The sequence below is a fragment of the Musa acuminata genome, chromosome BXJ1-10 (assembly GCF_036884655.1).
Source record: "Musa acuminata AAA Group cultivar baxijiao chromosome BXJ1-10, Cavendish_Baxijiao_AAA, whole genome shotgun sequence".
NCBI lineage: Eukaryota > Viridiplantae > Streptophyta > Magnoliopsida > Zingiberales > Musaceae > Musa > Musa acuminata.
In genome coordinates, this window is record NC_088336.1 from 31,228,057 (window position 1) to 31,244,775 (window position 16,719).

Consider the following 16,719-nt stretch of genomic DNA (forward strand, 5'->3'; position numbering starts at 1 on the left):
TTTCTTCAAAGCAAAAACTTCTTTGATATAGATTGCTTATTAACCGATCGAGTTTGTCTTCCAAGCAAAATTATAAAATTGATCATCAAAAACACATGTCAATCCATCATCAAGCAACAAAGGAAACATGGATGGACAAGAAGAGGATTGAATCCCCACATCTCACATGAAAACCCAACTCTAATTTGCAAGAAGGGGAAGTCAACACATAATATTATTAACTTTCTCATGTGATGAGGCTATAAACTTAGGCTTAATTCAGATAATATATTTATTAGGGGAGCATAAGAAACGCTAACATTATACGAAAATGTTGAGGCAACATAGCATTTGTGGACTGAAAACTATAAAGAAAAGAAGAAGCATAATTAATACTGAAACAAAATTTAAAGCATCAGACGAACTGTCGTCTGTAAACATTAAGAAGAATCTGTATTCGTATTGTTGTCGTCATCATAGCCGTTCGTAGTAGAAGGCGAGGCGTGTCAGCCGTCCGTTAGAAGTCCTTGAGCATCTTGCGCACCTGCTCGAGCGTCACGAAGAGGACGACGGTGAAGGGGCCTTGGCGGGACACGGTGGGCACGAAGCCCTTGTACAGCGCCATAGGACCCTCCGCCTTCACCGTCTTCAGAGCGCAGTCCAGCGCCCCGGCGTACGGCGGCGCCGCCCCCTTCTCCACCTTCATGTTCATCACACGCGTCTTCACCACGTCCACCGGGTTCGACGCCACTGCCGCAACCAGCCCCGCTGCGAAGCTCGCCGCCACGTGCGTGCCCAGCCCGTCTGCCCCCGCCCCGCGCTGCCGCAGGATCGCCTCCTTCGCCTGGTCGTACGTCGCCAGCTGCGACGCCGTGACGATCATCGCCCGGTTCACCGTCAGCGACGACCCACGCCACAGGCTCCCGACCCCTTCCTGGCGGGCCATTCGCCCGATGGCGTCGAGCACGCTCCGGTAGTTCCGGCGCTCAGCGGGGGGAAGCCGCCCGTCGGCTTGCATCCGGACCATGGCCACGTCGGCGGGGTTCCCGACCGCCGCCCCGATACCACCGGCGATGAGGCCGGCGGCGATCTTGCGATGAAGCGGGAGGGACCCACCGTCGCCGGACGCGGACCAGCGCTTCTTCAGCATGTCGTAAAGGCCCATGCGGGTGGTGGAGTAGAGTGTCTGGCGGAGAACAGTAGCCGAGACCCCAGAGAATAGCCCAGCAGGGCCCTCCGCGCGGAGGATCTGTGCGCCCACCGCAATCGGTCCAGGGCGGCGCGGCAGGGGAAGGGACGGCTGGTGATGATGAATGGTGGCCAAGCCAGAAGCACCCTGGAGAGCGACGGCTGGGCGGAGGGAGGAGACTGCGGGGCTGAGGGCCTCGCCTTGGAGCTGCATGCGGACCTTGATAAGGTCGAGGGGGTGGGTGGAACAGCCGGCCACGATCGAGGCGATGCCTCCTTCCACGAACCCTTTCACGCCCATCTCTCGTTAGCAGAATAAAAAGAATAAATCAACCAAAAATAATGCTCAAGGTGGATCCTTTAGGCCAAAGGGGCGGACAAAATCCCAACTTTAGGCAGAAAGGATCGGAAAGTAGGCTCCTTTGGATCGCTAAAATTACAGCGATAACCAGTTGGAGTTGGAGTTCATCTCACTGGAGACCAGGAGATGGGAGTGGAGGGCGAAGGCTACGGAAGAGGAGTGTGGAACGCTGGGCCGCTGAGACATATGCTTCTGTGTAAGTACGAGTTGGAGGAGAGGCGGAGGGTGAGCAATTTATAATGTGTGCTGAGCTCCCAGATGCCATGACGAGAGAAGGAGGAAGGAAGAAGCCGACGCGAAGTCGAGGAGGGGGAGGCCGAGTCCGGGGGAGGGTCCGATTCCTCTCTAGACGCGGATTTTACTTTTAATTGGGAGAAAACAACTGGCTTAGGGTTTGGAACCGTCTGGTATTCTTCCCTGAGGTGGAATCTGGGCCGTTGATTAAGCATCGAACGGTTCTTGGTGCTCCCCCATATTCCGCGACCGGCCGAGGGTGCGTTGCCACTCGTACACGCGTATTTACACGTGATTTGATGCACCACTGCCACAGGTTTCATCGACGCCGTCCGTCAATGGTGCGTACGGCTGTTGATTTTAGAGGAAGGGTGGGGCCCGATCTTTTGTTCGTCACTGCCGACGCTATTGGGAAGAACGTTCACTTTCGCGTTTGGTGATTGGTAACCGTCCGAGGAGTGCGCACCTGCTTCAGCGTAACTCAATGCTTTGCGCGTTCGATCAACCCACGAAGGAACCAATGTGGGACCTATCGCTAGGCTCATTGATACCTACCATCACAGGTCGGGTTACGAAGACGGGTAACCCGTCAAGGGTAATTGTATTAGGAGTCGTGTTGGTTTAGGTAGGAGAGCGACCTGAGAAGACATTTTCCTATGCGGTGCACGTGTCAGCCACAGCTTGGATGACTGAGCATGGGGCCCATCAGGATGGCGTGACGCACGGGACGCGGCAGCGGTGCAGGCCGACCGCTCCCGGTGGACCGGAAAGAGCGGGCAGCCCGTTGACAATTCAATGGTTGACCCTCGTCTTAGTCTTTTCACGATGGTAAACACGTATTAGTATAATCTACTAATAACGTAATCGAAATGGACGAAAGATTCCCATCCAGTAGAGTTCGGAACGATCCGATCTACGTAATATTGTTTACGTTAATATTTTTATTCATGTTTTAGGAATATAGAAGCTCATAAAAGAATATACAGATATATAAACAAACAGAATAGTCAAAGAAATTCGCGATGGATACATCGAATGAAAACCCTCTTTCAAACCAAAAGCATCAAAGTCAAAAGAAAAGAAATAATGCATATTACAGTAAGAAAACAATGCATGTAGACTTTTCTCCTCCGGTGGTTGGAACAGTACCAATTCTGACCAAGTACGTTTTCAAGGTTGATTCAATTGATGCATCCACACCTTGCAAATAGCTGTGTGGATGCTTTGGCAATGGATAGGCTCTCAATCGATCATCGATTAATTGCAAGTTGCCAGCTTTTTCGTTAACAGCATAATCGCGTTACTGATTTCATGAATATACTGATGTTATTCGAGAACCATATTTTTTTTGTGGAACTCGATTGTCCACTTCAAAAAGAATATAATCCAACATTTATTCCAAAGCAAATATTCTTCCAAGAGAACAAATTCCACATTAGATTAAAACAAATAAAACCTCTCCACACATATGCCTATTAAATAGATCAATCCCTCCTATTCCCCTATGAAAAAAATATATTATTAATAAAAACTTTAACTATATATATATATATATATATATATATATATATATATATATATTGAAAAGGGGGTAAATGACTTAAATATTCTACAACAATGAAGGCACCCAACTTGAGACAAAGTATGATCATATAAGCAGCTTCCATAGAGATTGATAGGTGTCAGATACACACATCTTGAAAATCTGAACCTGCAAAAAAAATGCTGCACAAAAACTTCTTATCCTACATATGTGACCATGAGACTCTTCAACAAAATGGGCTTTAGCTTTTGAGCCCGAGTCACAAACCAAGTAACGTTTTAGGCTGGCTTTTACAAAAATGAGCATTTGCAATTAAGTTTTCAAGTGTGCTACTTCCAATATTCTGTTTCTGTGGAATGGCGATCCCGATGGTGGAATGAGACCCAAACTTCGCATCACTTTAGTTTTTCTAGCACTAATATCTACTGCTGATTCTGGTGCAGAAAACTTGGCCTGATGATCCTGCATGAAATTGGGATCAGAACAAAAGCTGAATATATAATTTACAAAAGGAAAAACTGATATATACTTACAGATTTAAGGCTCTCTATCTTCTTCGGCTGTGTAGCATTTCCACGCTTTTGTTCTTCGAAGTCACTTGGCTTCATGTTTTTGCATGTCGAAGCAGCAATCCTCACCATCTTCATTGCAATATTTTTCCTTGCTTCACCCTGCTCCATGGCTCTGTTTCCAGCTACCTCATTGCTAAACATTTCCATGGTCTGTTCTGCAACATTTTTATGATTTAGTTCTTGAAAATCATTTTGCCTAATTCTTTTAGGTACAAGATCCCTATTAGCTCCTTTGTCTACATAATCTTGGAGTCCTGACTCATGATTTTTTTTGCCTTTGTCTTTTGACATTTCACTAATAAAATTTTTTTTAACCTCTAGCTGGGCATCCTTTTGCTTTCGTTTTCTTAGGGTATATTTCTTGACAATTACAGTTCCAGCAGCTTCATCCCCAGAAATTTCTTTTGAAGCTTTACCTGGAAGCTTTTCTTTTATATGTACCCTATCCATTTGTCTCGATTGCTCTGAGCAAAGTTGCTCCAAAACTTTCATGTTAGAAGCTCCAGTGTTCACTTTATCCATCATGTTTAACTTTCCTGATCCACAAGACTCTGTATATTGGCACCTGGACCATTCTATTATATACATTTCCATTTCATGCTTCTTATCGGCATTGCGTGGTGATCGCCTTAAACAATCTCTTTTTGTGCTATTGACTCCAAAAGCCCCAATTATTTCTTTCTCTGCAATATTATGGTTTTCAGGTGTACCTTGTCGTATGCTATTGCCTCCTATAGCTTCTTTCCCATACTTAACATTTATCCTTTGTTCTCTTCCTTCATCTTCTTTAGTTTTTGTATTCCTTGCAGCTTTATCTCTTGCATCATATTTTCTCTTTTGCTTTGAGCTTCCTTCTTTTTGTTTATTCGAAGAACCTATCTGAAAAGAAACTTACATTAGTCCAATGGCTAAGATATCCAGCATCTTTTCTCCAGTATAGTCCGTATAAACTAAAAATGATTGCAACTAGATTCACATAGTAGTCAAGTCATAATATGATAGCTTTTATTTATGCTGAAAGACAGATTAACTTCTATAACAATTTGACAAATGTACTCTCATAGATGGAGAACCAACTTCTTTCTGGTTCCTTGCAGTCTTGATTTGCTTTTGCATTTTGCCTTTAGGTGATTCAGATGTTGTATGTCCTGCAAAGTAAAACAAAAACAATAGTTATCAGTGAATGTCTATATGATGTTTTCTGAGGTTTAGGAGCAAGAAATCAAATTGGTTAACCCAGTCGGCATAGATCAGTAACATTGTTAATAAGGTTGACAAGTAAATCTGTGAAATAAAAAAGGCAAGGAAAGAATAATAATGGAATATTGTTAATAAGGTTGACAAGTAAATCTGTCAAAGTTGATATGAATTATAGCAAAAGAAACATTTCATAATTTTTTTGAAAACATGGAACAAAAATAGATGAAGAGGAGATTAGATGAGAGATGATACCGATGCCACACTAGTTTCTACCGGTCACATTTAGAGTGGTTAGTTTCACAACACCGCATCACTAATCAGAAGCAAGAGAAAGATAATCATATTGTATTGACTTCTTTGTAATCTTCGAAGCCATCACTAGCTACTAAACAATCAAACTTTATATAGGCTTCTGAGACCAATAGTAAGAACACTTTCCAGATAGTAAATCTCATTATTTTCTTAAATCCAGTGTAAAGTGACAACAAGATTTTTCAAAACGTGATTGCTAGTAGTTTAAGGACTCTCCAAACCCAGACATCTAAACTGACACAAAAATAAATAGCTGAAAATTGACAGCAGTCATAAGTAGGATCATATGCATCTCAAAATATGGAAAAAAAATAGAAAACACAAATTGGTTAAACTTTAACACTTGACTTTATGTAACTCTAAGAAAGAAATACTGTGTGTAATCATCTTGGTGCTCTCCTGCATCACTCTTCCCAGCAGGGGCTGTCAACTCATCAATTGCCTTGTTGTAATTATATTTTGAATTACAGAATCAATTTTTCAGGACAAAAAACAAGCCAAGAAAATTGGTCAAACATTATATCAAGTTTTATAATATGAGAAAAACTAAAATAATTGTGTTCAACAATTAAATCTAAGATGGTGGAGATTTCCCTAACCTCTAAAGTGAGAAACTCGTCCCTTAGAATAGCCACTTGATATTGTATGAGAAAGGTCCTGTTATTTCAGACAAATTATTGAAGAAATGAATAGTATTCAACCTTTTGAAAGGCTGAATTAAGATACTGAGGATATGATATATCAAAAGATCAACAAATAGCACCTCATCCAGTGATTTTTGGAATGCTTCTTTCATGGTAATATTATCTTGCTTGAGAAACTGCATCTCATCCAGAACATACAACCAAGTGATTCTTGTTCACAATAAAGACATGATAATTAAAAAGTAATATATCCAAGTAGAGGAAAGCAGAAACAAGTGCTTAAGCCAAGACATGATATGGTAACTCACATTCTCAAACTCTATATTGCACTTCAAAGGGTCCATGTACAAGTTGTAGGAATGAACAATTATCACTAAATGGTCCTGTGAAAATCAATGTGAAAGCAACAAAGACCACAAAACTCACTAGTCATAGGTTCCATACAAGCGAATGAGAATTTCATCCTTTGATTTCCTTTTGGGTTTAACATCAATGCTTTTCTCATCAACAACCTTTAAAATTAGCAATATAAAGACACAAAGACGGTTATTTTGATATTCCAGATATACTAAGCCACCATGATGTATATAGAAATTACTTAGTTATCAACCTAACATATCTAGTTTCTTGGATGCTTTGTAAATACATAGTTAATCCAACAGATCTAGCTTCTTGGATAATTTACAAACACCTCTTAAACTCATATGAGCACAAAATATTCTTCATACTTATTCTTCAAGAAAAGGGGATATTCATTTGTATTTATGTAATTAGAAGGTCTTTTTCATCAAAGAAACAAGACATACAGAAATAGATTCAAAAAAGACCAGCAGAAAGAAATTTTAATCACCCAAAGCAAGTCCAAGTAGAGTTAGCAGATACAAGGACTTGTCAACAGTGGCAGCAACATCCAAAAAATTTGGTGCAAGAAATCTAAGGAAACAAGTTTTCCAATCTTCCAGAACTTTTAGGTGTGAATTTTGGCATTTATCAATCTTCCAACTACCGCAGGACAGAAAAAAATTATTGTAGATTCTAATACTATGCTGAATACCTGACCAGGCCACCATGAATTGTTATGGATTTTGATCCATGCAATATCCCCCGGTATGAATTTTTGGAACAACTGATTATTCCCAGATGCTTCCAAACTATTGCTAACACAAGTTGCAGTACTTCTAAAAGCATGCCCTTTCATTATATTTTAGCTGAAACAAATAGAGGCTTGCACCTAATGCAACACATAACACACATCAATCACTACATTGTATATGCTATCTTTAATTTGAAGCAAAATAAAGGAACTGATGAGAAACAGTTAGTAGCCAAGACAAATATGTACAAACTAGAACTTAAAGATAAACATTGGAAGGAATATTAACATCTTTAGTTGAGATTGTTTGCAGGAAATCAAAACAAGAAATATGCCTTGGGACATTATTTATACGAAAGAAGCAGGTGTTACACATTTGCTTGAACAGGACAAGCATTATACATGAGTATCAAATGCAGCAGCATGTGTGATGAATGTAAATAAATCCAAGATAACTCAAGATCAACATAAGACATGGTGAGCAACCAAGGCCAATGCTTCATTTAAATACATGAATCGGCACGATTACAGGCTAAGTTGTTCAGGAGAGTAAACCTATATCCTTGAGACGATAAGCACTTCTAAAACTAGGGTATTGAGAAGATAAGTAACATTTATGAAAAACCTTAAGTGCTTTTATTCAATATATTGAGTGATATGTCATGCAGATATAATTTCAACAAGAAACTATCAATGTCAAAACAGCTAAAAACAACAATGTAGAACAAAAAAGGAATTTAGTGTAGATAATCTGAGATTTATAAAAAAATAAAATAAATCATTTTTCAATTTTTGTTTATGTGGGAAATACAACTGGTTCTTTTAGAAGGCATATACTAGGTAGTGATTGTTCAAGATCCTAACAGAAACAAGTGCCTGGTTAAACATGAATGTACAATCAAGTGACATTTTTTATATCACCTGCACTCTAGCAACCTGTTCCATGAAGAAACATAAACTTTCAGGAATTTCTATCATCAATTTTTGTTTTCAACTTGGCATCTTGCTCTCTTCCAATCTTGAACACATGGTTAAACTCTTGTGAAGAGTAGGAAATTACACATCACACACTGTATCTTTTTACCCCCTTCACAATAATAAGGTCTTCAAGTAAGCTTCATATGTATTTTATATATGGCTACTAATGAAAAATCCAAGTCACCAAAATTTCATTTTCTTAAAAACACTATATGCTTTGGTTCATCCAACAAAATCGAACTTAACTTATCTCCTAGATAAAAATTAATATCTGTATGTTCTTTACTAGATGTTTTGTTATCACTACTCCTCGGATGTCTCCGATAATACCACATCCGCATACCTCCCTTGACATCCAACCAGGCTAGTTCAGATTTTAGGGAAAAACAGCAACAGTATGAAATCCACAACAGTCTCTATGCAAATCATTTCCACAAAATGCATCGCTACAACATAAACATGACAAGAACATCAAAAAGAGAATAATCTAGCAAATGGTGGAGCACATTCTACAGCGGCCATCAACCTACCTCCATAGAAGATACAGCCATAGCAACACAAGGTTAATCATACTGCCACAAAACAACCAAAATGTTCATGTCCTAACCTCATCATTCATCAAAGCAAAGAAGGGAAGGAAGGAGAGAAAGGAACACTACTCGCTCTATCTGCCACTAAAGATGTAGAACGCTATACCAAAAGAAGAAGAAGAAGAAGAAGAAGAAGCAAAAACAAAGGGATCGACGAGAACAGCGTCTCTTCACCTCAGTATCCTTCACCACCCACGCTTTGGGGCCTCTCTAACCGCCTTCTTTGATCTTGGAGAGATTTCTCTCTCTCTCTCTCTCTCTCTCTCTCTCTCTCTCTTCCTCTCTCCGATGCTGTGATTGAGGCGACGGATTCCGAAATGACCGATCGCTTCCACTGCTGGAGAAGATCAGCTGTTGAGCTTCAAACACCTGCGCTGTTATCAACCCTGCTCCAATGGACTCCACGTGGCCTAAACACCAGACGTGTTTGGTGGGCCTCTCGGGCCCGCATCACTGCCTGCTTCTCCCACGTAATCATAGTGACGGAAAATTTAACGGAGCTTATTTCTTCTTTATCTAACGGAAGAACAACTTCTCATCTTTTAGAAAATAAAGAATACTTTGCATAAATAAACTAAAAAAGGACCCTATGCCAAAAAATAAAAATTAGAGTTTTTTCTTATGACTTTACTCATTAATTATTATGATATCATAATAATTATAGTGAGAATAAGAGTTTATAAATTTATATCATTAAAATGAGAATAATCATTATATTAAATTTTATGATGATAAATATGCTATTTTCAAAACATTTAGAATTTATTAAGATAAATATCCTAATTAAAAAGGATGGATTTATAAAAAAATATATTTTAAGTTGTGTTATAAAAAAAATAATATGGATTGATGTGATTATCACTTCAGATAAATTAGTGCCACGTCACCCATCATCGTAAGAATATTATATTAAAACCAAATGATTTATATACCACATTAGAACCATTGTCGCATTAACACCAAATGACAACACATTCAGTGACATGTGGCAGTTGCCACATCATGTAGTCTACCACATGATCTACGTATGGTTGGCACATAACTAACACCTTAGCAACTATTCCTCGTAATTAATATTGATCACGGGAGTAATAATCTAAAGAATCCATTATAAATTAACTTTCTACGTATGCTTAAGTTATTAGTCGAATATTCTGAACTCAAAACTAACTTAAGCATTGGATACACATATATCAACCATTCTGTAGGATTTTACCATGTGTTCGACACCTTAAGAATTGAACAAGTATAGTGTCGATCAAGATCGAACTGTAATAAATGTGGAATGAACCACATGCACTAACATGTTATAATAGAATGAACCAGTCACGAGAGAATTTAAAATATAATATATAGATAAATATATAGATAATAATAATAAATTAATCTAATCATGATAAATAATCTCAAAATTTTGTGTTGTGGTGGTATGGACCAATAAAATTGAAATATGGAACTTAATTATCAATAATCTCAAAATCTAATCATTTCTTTGGCTGTTTGTGCTTTTAGGGTTCCTCAATTATATTATAATTTTTATATTTAAAAGCAAGATTATATATAAAAACGTTTTTTCAAATCAGTGTTAATGATATAAGCAATTTCTTAATAATATTTAAAGATCAAATTAGTAGATAGATCTTTTTGAAATCTTATGTTGATGGATACTCCTTTTTTTTTTAAGATGTAATACAAATTATACTAAACAACCAAGTCAAGATGATAAAGGTTAACTCTTCTGTGTCTACCACCCAAATCTGAAGCTCATCATAGTCATCATAAGAACACCAACCCACTTAGCCCCTACTCTAAACGTTGTGGAGCTTTACCTGTAAACATTCCACCCACCATATTTCGTGATCTCAGACTTTTGTGCTCGCTGCTATATTTAATGAGCCACTCCATTCGATGGTTCTCGGTCATCTCTTCTATATATAAAGAGATCACCTCAAACCTCTCTTTGCACCACATTATTTCATCTCTTTGTTGAGATATGGCCATGAGAGTCGGCGTTGTTCTTCTCGTTCTAGCTTTCATCTCAGGAACATCTCTTGCGGCAAGAATCATCGTCGGCGACGCGGCACATTGGACCTTCGGCTACAACTACACAGACTGGGCGATCAAGAATGCCCCGTTCTACCGAAACGATATCTTGGGTGAATACTGCTCTCTCTCTCTCTCTCTCTCTCTCTCTCCCACGCATGCATACGGCTGCTTATTTGCGTTGTTTTGGTGCAGTGTTCATGTACGATCCTCCGAACAGTACCACGTTCCCGCACAGCGTGTACCTGTTGAAGAGCCTACGTAGCTTCGAGGCCTGCGACCTGAAGAAGGCGCAGCTTGTGGCCAACGTCGTGCAAGGAGGTGGCGCTGGCTTCGAGTTTCTGCTGAAGAGGAGGAAGCCTCACTACTTTGTGTGTGGAGAGCGCGGTGGCATTCATTGCACCGTTGGGCTTATGAAGTTCTCTATGCTGCCTGTAAGGAGGTCTTGCCAAGCTTGAGGGATCACTTAACAATATGTAGCTTTATTTAGAGTTTAAGATAAATCCCTATTTCTAAGTGGAAAAATAATTTAGAGGGCTTCGCTTTGTGAACTATATATATATATATATATATATATATATATATATATATATATATATATATATATAGTTTGAAAATAATTATATTTCGAATTATATATATATATATATATATAATTTTAAGGAAATCGTCCCAAATTATTTTCCCGTAAAAGAAATTCGAGGCGCAAACCTAAAAAGGAACATCAAGCACGAGTCCGAAGAAACGATGTTCGCAGACACGCGTCCCTCTTCGCCCTCGACTCGCAAACCGTCCCATCTGCCGACATCACCCTCTCTTCTTCTGTTCCTGGAAGGCTTGCTCGGCTTCTCTTTCATTCACCAAAGCTTTGATCGTTGATATGAGACTCCCCGACGAGATCGAGAGCGGGACGCTTATCCCTGATTTCAGGAGTACGAAATCGAAAAGGATCCTTGCGACGAGAGATTGTTTCGAAGTCGATTTGAGCGATCAAATCTAGTCAGGGCATTTGGGAGTAAGTCGGCGATCTCTGTATCTTTCGAGCATCCATCGATTGACTCATCTTGCGATTCATGTGACATATTTGTTGTGTTTATTTCGGGCAGTTTTTGTTGTCGGCGAGCCTGCAGCAGCAGCAGCAGCGGCTGAGATGAGCACGTATGGTGGGGATAGCTGGGCAAGAGAGGCGCATCACCGGAAGAGAAGAGTGGACGATCTCATGCTGTTCCCCTCCTCCTCCTCCTCCTCCCGGGATGCTTCATTCCCTTCTTTCAAGAAGCTCTCCAACGGCAAGTATGCCTGCCTCGTCTGCCCTCACAACCCCATCCTAGATACCCCTCTCATGTTGTCGGTAAGCCACTGGACTTCACTTTGATCTCCCCAAACAGAACTTCTATTGAAGATTACTTGTATTTCTTGCTAAGACAGTGTATCTGAGAAAAAGGGAAAAGAGATGTCTCTTGGAATTGTCATGGTTGTCAAGAAACATATACTTTTATCATGTAGATACATTTACTCGTTAGCCAAAGAATAATTTTTTTGACGGATGCAGATAGAAGGAAGAAAAGATAAAGAATATTTTTTTAACAGATGCAGATAGAAGGAAGAAAAGATAAAGAATATTTTTTTAACAGATGCAAGGAAGAAAAGATGGGATTTTCGTTATTTGTTATATTGGGAATATTATTTGTACTAATTCAATGTAGATACAATTATGACTCTTTGCATAACCCCTGTCATCTCTCTTATGTCTCAGCTGGTTATACTTTTATGCTTAAATAATTGCAAATGAATTGATAGAGTTTTCATTTTCTAAGACCTCGTTCAGTAATTATTCATTTTTTATATTGGCATATGTTGATCTCATTGGTCTTCGGTACACTGATTCATAAGTCTGCGATCAGTAATAAATTATTCAAACATAATTTTCATTGAAGGTACATAAATATAAACATCAAACTGTGCCAAAAGGCAATTGTTTAAACAGGACCAGCTTAGTGGACTAGATGACTCATGTTGAAGGTTCTTTGGTTCTTCATTATTCACCCCATTTGAGAATACAAGTTTGCTAATAATATGTTGCAAGGTTTTAAAGACAGTTATTACAAATAGAAATTAAGCATAAAAAGCTTGGAGTAAATTTTACATTTTTCTTCTTTGGTATGAAGGATACGGACACAGGAAACTGGATATTGGACATAAGGTAGGTACTGGATATAGGAAAAATTTTACACCATCTGCTGCTTATCTCTCACTGCTGTTGCCTTCGCCACCGTGCTGCTGAGTTTGTGCTCATGGGATAGCATGCGTAGGAATGAACGGAGATTTGGTGAGTTGAGTCCCATCAGATCTTCTCCAAGATTAAATTTAAGTAAAAACATACAACACTAATATTTTAACATATATCAAATAACTAAAAGCTAAAATAAACAATATACATGTACGTAAATATTATTGGTCATGCCTTTCGTAGCTTCAATATATGTACTCATGTTCATGTGCCCATATTTTGATCGACTCTTTTGGATCATAACTCCATATTCTAAAATAAAGCAATGGCTATGACTGAATTCATATTGCATCTGACACTGTAACGAGTTTGGAGCAATTTAGATTCTAACATGAAAAGATAATCGTATATCATGCATCTGCAAGTCCTATATATTTGAAACTTAATATTGTCGTAATTATTATTATTTTTAACACTATCATATCTGACTGTAATATTGCAACAGGTACATAATAAGGGATCTCGCCACATTGCTGCAGAATCAAGGGTGAGAGCAAGTGAATTATCAAAACGGAATGAATTACACAAGAGAATAGCCTTATCTGAAGATTCTACTGGTCTTTCAAGTTCTGATATTTTAGTGCAACAAGGGAAGAGTTCAGGGTTCCATAACAAGCCACTCATCCAAAAGACCATGAAGGCAATTTTAGAAACAAAGAGCAACCAAATGGAGAATCCAAAATTTGTTGTTGCTGGTCACAAAACTGAACTAGGAACACGATCTTCTGTGTGTGATTCAAAACACTCTCCTGCTACTGATGGCATCAGAGAGCCATCCGGAAATGATGCTTGTGAGTTTAGTAACAGCAATGAAAAAAAATTGCTGATGACTGCAGCAACTAATAAGATGCTTACTGATTGGCATTCGGAGTTTAGTGAGTGCCGAGAGAAAGAACTCAAATTTACTTCTGCAGGTTGGAAGAGGGATTGTCATGGAAAATGGTACAGAGATGAAAACGTGAGTTCTGCTGCTATTTTATGCAATATACTTTGAATAAGTCAACTAATTAATTTTTAGCTCTGCATCTAGGCACAATATTCTTGTTGCATGTGCATATTTAACGTATGAGTAATCGTGGTGGTCTTAAGTATACCCGGTATCATAAATTGTGATGTGAGATAACTTACCCAGTTTGCAATATGGAAGTAAGGTCTTCCTCAATAATAGATCCATGCTTGTGCATATTATTTCTAGTGACCAGAAATGGTAAGTCATATAATCCTTGAGCACTTGATTAATGATTAGCTGGTTATCATTAGTGAGTTTTTATCATGTCTTGGAGGAAAGTTCAAGCTTGATTTTAGTTTCAGAACTGTTCAGAGTACAGTTAACTGATCTAAAGTAAATTGATCTGATGGAAATACAGGTTGAGTTTGACTCAGATGAAGAAGATCCAAATATCACCCTGAGATGATTATATCTATTTTGCGTCGTGTTTGCTGTACCTGGAAGCCATGTCCTGTGACGAATTGCTGTTCGTGGTTAATATCAGGTTTGGCACACCATGTATGCTGATCCGTAGTTTCCTCATGAAATTATTTCAGGCAAACTATAAACTGGTAAATAGATATAGGCTACATACATTTGAGTGTACAATACTTTTTTTTTTTTCTCTTCTTTTAGATACTATACTCTTGTACTGGTTTAATTACATGCCAAGGTTTTTTGCCCTTGGAAAATTCAAGGTATTGATCAGTTGTCTCTTCCAAGCTTAGCCAGGTTCCAATGACATCAAGCGAAACTTGTCTGAAGCTGTCTTGTCTGTTCTTGATGCATGATATATTGAGACCTTTTGTCACTATAACGGTGTGTATATTTCCTGTGCTTGGTGCATGAAAATATATCGTATAACCCTTCTACGACCATTAGATCCTACTAAGAAAATAAATCCACCTACGTGCTTGGCATGCATAATTCCACCAAGCGTATGGTCATCAGTTATCATAATTCCATTAAACGTGCTTGGCAAGCATGTTGTTTTCCGAAACTTGTATTGCAATAAAGAGTTAGTAGTTCTCACGTCTTCTATGACCTCAAAGAAGTCGGCAGCTATTTCATGAACCAATTAGAAATGGAGCAAAAAAGCATGTGTGCAGTTTCCTCTCTTTCGATGAGGCCGCCGAAGGACGGCAGCAATGTTGTGACATCAAAATAATACATATTAATAGCAATAGGCGACTCATTAATAAGTTGAACATTGACCTAAGAAACTCGATAATACACAGGAATGGCATACAACACTTAATGGTAGTTTGAATCTCACATGGATCACGTTGAGTCTTTTTATCTTGGATCATGTAACATCTCACAACTTTCTTTTCCTGGCCATCTACAGATGGTGCTCGTCGTGATTCTCACTAGCTGAATTGTTCTTGATGAAGATATGTATATTTTATGGCATATATCTCAGGCACATTAGTTCTGAGCTTATGTATTCACATATAGGCGTAGAAATATTGTGGAGTAGAGGTGTCACCGAGGAACAGTGAGATGATGTTATTGCATCCGAGTCTTTCCATTACTACAACACAAGGAAACAGTAGATAAATCTACATCAAGCAATTGAGAATCGAAATCCCACCAAAGAGATAACAGCATGATTTCCATTAATGTCCGCGGTTGAAGGGGTAGCCGCGGAAGCGAATGCGACTGAGGAGGCCCTGCCGGTGTCGCGGAGCAGTCGTCTTCTTCAGCTCCTCCGATGCTGCCCCGTCTTCATGCGATGAATTATGGCCGTGCGTCGATACGAAGTTTGCGTTGGATGATGATGACGACGACAGAAAAGTGTACCTGCCGAGAAGCTCCCTTGACGCGCTCCGGAACAGGAGCAGCTCCCGCAGTCGCCACTTGCTGCTTGCGCCGCCCTTGGCCCGATTGGCAAAGCTAGAGGCAGTAGCCTTCTCGCTCCCTGGTCCGTCTCTTGTTGCTTCCATCATCGCAATGGTGAAGGGATCAAGCTCTTCTTCCGCTCCTCCCTTACCTTGGTGGCCGGCAGACCACAAACCCCTCAATCGGGGGGGCCTCGGAGACCGCGGGGATGAGGTGACACAGACTCCGTCGTCCAACGTTGGGTATTGAAGACGAGGAGGCGGCTTCAGGGGCGGAGCTCTTCCCTCCTCAAAGAGCTGACCGTCGTCGACCGTGGTTCCCGGCTTCTTCCCTCTGAGACCGAAAGCGAAGCGGAGCTTGTCGCCGTTGTCATCTTCACCAGGGAAGCTGAAATGAGACTTGCGGGTGCCGGGCTTCTCTTCCCAGACGAAAGGGACGCGGGAGGTGTGCGAGGAACGCGAGGGCGGAAGACAGCCACTGCCGCAGAAGCGTGCACAGACGGCGGCGGCATGAGTTGGGCTGGTGGGCGCACTGGTGCAACGGCAGTAGAGGGCGAAGGGGTCGTCCGAGTGCTTGGGGCTCGACGGAGCACTGCCGTAGGGGACGGTGGTCACGGTGCCGAAGTCGAACTCTTGGACTGATGCCACGACCTTCATGCTCGTCTTCCTCGCACTTGTTTCCAAGTCTTTCCTTGTGTATCTGATGGCTGTTGCCATGAGGATCTGAAAACCTTACGAAGGATTTGGGTTCAGAAATAAGGATCGAAGCAAGCGTTTTTAAATGGTAAACGTAGTGGGTGGAGAAGCAAATCGTTTGACCGAGGAGGAGGAGGAATGAAATAAGAAACAATAGATTTGACCAT

At 40.1% G+C, this 16,719-nt stretch overlaps 5 protein-coding genes across 17 annotated transcripts; 2 read left to right on the plus strand and 3 right to left on the minus strand.

Annotated features, from left to right (window-relative positions):
- Positions 1-247: 247 nt before the first annotated feature.
- On the minus strand, positions 248-1,831 carry LOC103969165 (mitochondrial uncoupling protein 5). The gene has a single exon (XM_009382621.3). The coding sequence runs from the start codon at positions 1,466-1,468 to the stop codon at positions 497-499; it is 972 nt and encodes a 323-aa protein (XP_009380896.2). The 5' UTR covers positions 1,469-1,831; the 3' UTR covers positions 248-496.
- A 1,563-nt stretch (positions 1,832-3,394) lies between these two features.
- On the minus strand, positions 3,395-9,015 carry LOC103969167 (uncharacterized). Of its 13 annotated transcripts, none has more exons than XM_009382626.3 (8): positions 8,869-9,015; positions 7,088-7,264; positions 6,153-6,209; positions 5,989-6,046; positions 4,955-5,025; positions 4,588-4,756; positions 3,839-4,032; positions 3,395-3,767 (listed from the first exon to the last, which is right to left on the minus strand). In XM_009382626.3, the coding sequence occupies exons 2-8, from the start codon at positions 7,229-7,231 to the stop codon at positions 3,618-3,620; spliced, it is 843 nt and encodes a 280-aa protein (XP_009380901.2). In that variant the 5' UTR covers positions 7,232-7,264; positions 8,869-9,015; the 3' UTR covers positions 3,395-3,617. The 13 variants fall into 13 exon arrangements, with proteins under 13 accessions (XP_009380901.2, XP_064944183.1, XP_009380898.2 ...); XM_065088111.1 differs by having other exon boundaries at positions 4,934-5,025; positions 6,153-6,243; XM_009382623.3 differs by having other exon boundaries at positions 3,839-4,756.
- Positions 9,016-10,647: 1,632 nt separating this feature from the next.
- LOC135596176 (uncharacterized) lies at positions 10,648-11,280 on the plus strand. Its single transcript, XM_065088113.1, has 2 exons — positions 10,648-10,850; positions 10,933-11,280. The coding sequence occupies exons 1-2, from the start codon at positions 10,688-10,690 to the stop codon at positions 11,193-11,195; spliced, it is 426 nt and encodes a 141-aa protein (XP_064944185.1). The 5' UTR covers positions 10,648-10,687; the 3' UTR covers positions 11,196-11,280.
- A 215-nt stretch (positions 11,281-11,495) lies between these two features.
- On the plus strand, positions 11,496-14,742 carry LOC103969169 (uncharacterized). Its single transcript, XM_009382628.3, has 4 exons — positions 11,496-11,752; positions 11,844-12,088; positions 13,473-13,985; positions 14,395-14,742. Exons 2-4 carry the CDS (start codon positions 11,888-11,890, stop codon positions 14,440-14,442), a joined length of 762 nt encoding a protein of 253 aa, XP_009380903.2. The 5' UTR covers positions 11,496-11,752; positions 11,844-11,887; the 3' UTR covers positions 14,443-14,742.
- A 758-nt stretch (positions 14,743-15,500) lies between these two features.
- LOC103969170 (uncharacterized) lies at positions 15,501-16,698 on the minus strand. Its single transcript, XM_009382629.3, has one exon. It carries the CDS (start codon positions 16,571-16,573, stop codon positions 15,635-15,637), a length of 939 nt encoding a protein of 312 aa, XP_009380904.1. The 5' UTR covers positions 16,574-16,698; the 3' UTR covers positions 15,501-15,634.
- Positions 16,699-16,719: the final 21 nt, after the last annotated feature.

Bases quoted from the DNA above. Each gene is read 5' to 3' on its own strand.
- LOC103969165 (XM_009382621.3), bottom strand. From the start codon at position 1,468: ATGGGCGTGAAAGGGTTCGTGGAAGGAGGCATCGCCTCGATCGTGGCC.
- LOC103969167 (XM_065088102.1), bottom strand. From the start codon at position 7,221: ATGCTTTTAGAAGTACTGCAACTTGTGTTAGCAATAGTTTGGAAGCAT. The intron at 6,244-7,087 runs GTATTCAGCATA...ATTGTGAACAAG, and splicing joins ATTCATGGTGGCCTGGTCAG to AATCACTTGGTTGTATGTTC. The intron at 4,757-4,933 runs GTACATTTGTCA...GTTTCTTTTCAG, and splicing joins TTGGTTCTCCATCTATGAGA to ATAGGTTCTTCGAATAAACA.
- LOC103969169 (XM_009382628.3), top strand. From the start codon at position 11,888: ATGAGCACGTATGGTGGGGATAGCTGGGCAAGAGAGGCGCATCACCGG. The intron at 12,089-13,472 runs GTAAGCCACTGG...ATATTGCAACAG, and splicing joins ATACCCCTCTCATGTTGTCG to GTACATAATAAGGGATCTCG. The intron at 13,986-14,394 runs GTGAGTTCTGCT...ATGGAAATACAG, and splicing joins AATGGTACAGAGATGAAAAC to GTTGAGTTTGACTCAGATGA.
- LOC135596176 (XM_065088113.1), top strand. From the start codon at position 10,688: ATGGCCATGAGAGTCGGCGTTGTTCTTCTCGTTCTAGCTTTCATCTCA. The intron at 10,851-10,932 runs GTGAATACTGCT...GTTTTGGTGCAG, and splicing joins CTACCGAAACGATATCTTGG to TGTTCATGTACGATCCTCCG.
- LOC103969170 (XM_009382629.3), bottom strand. From the start codon at position 16,573: ATGGCAACAGCCATCAGATACACAAGGAAAGACTTGGAAACAAGTGCG.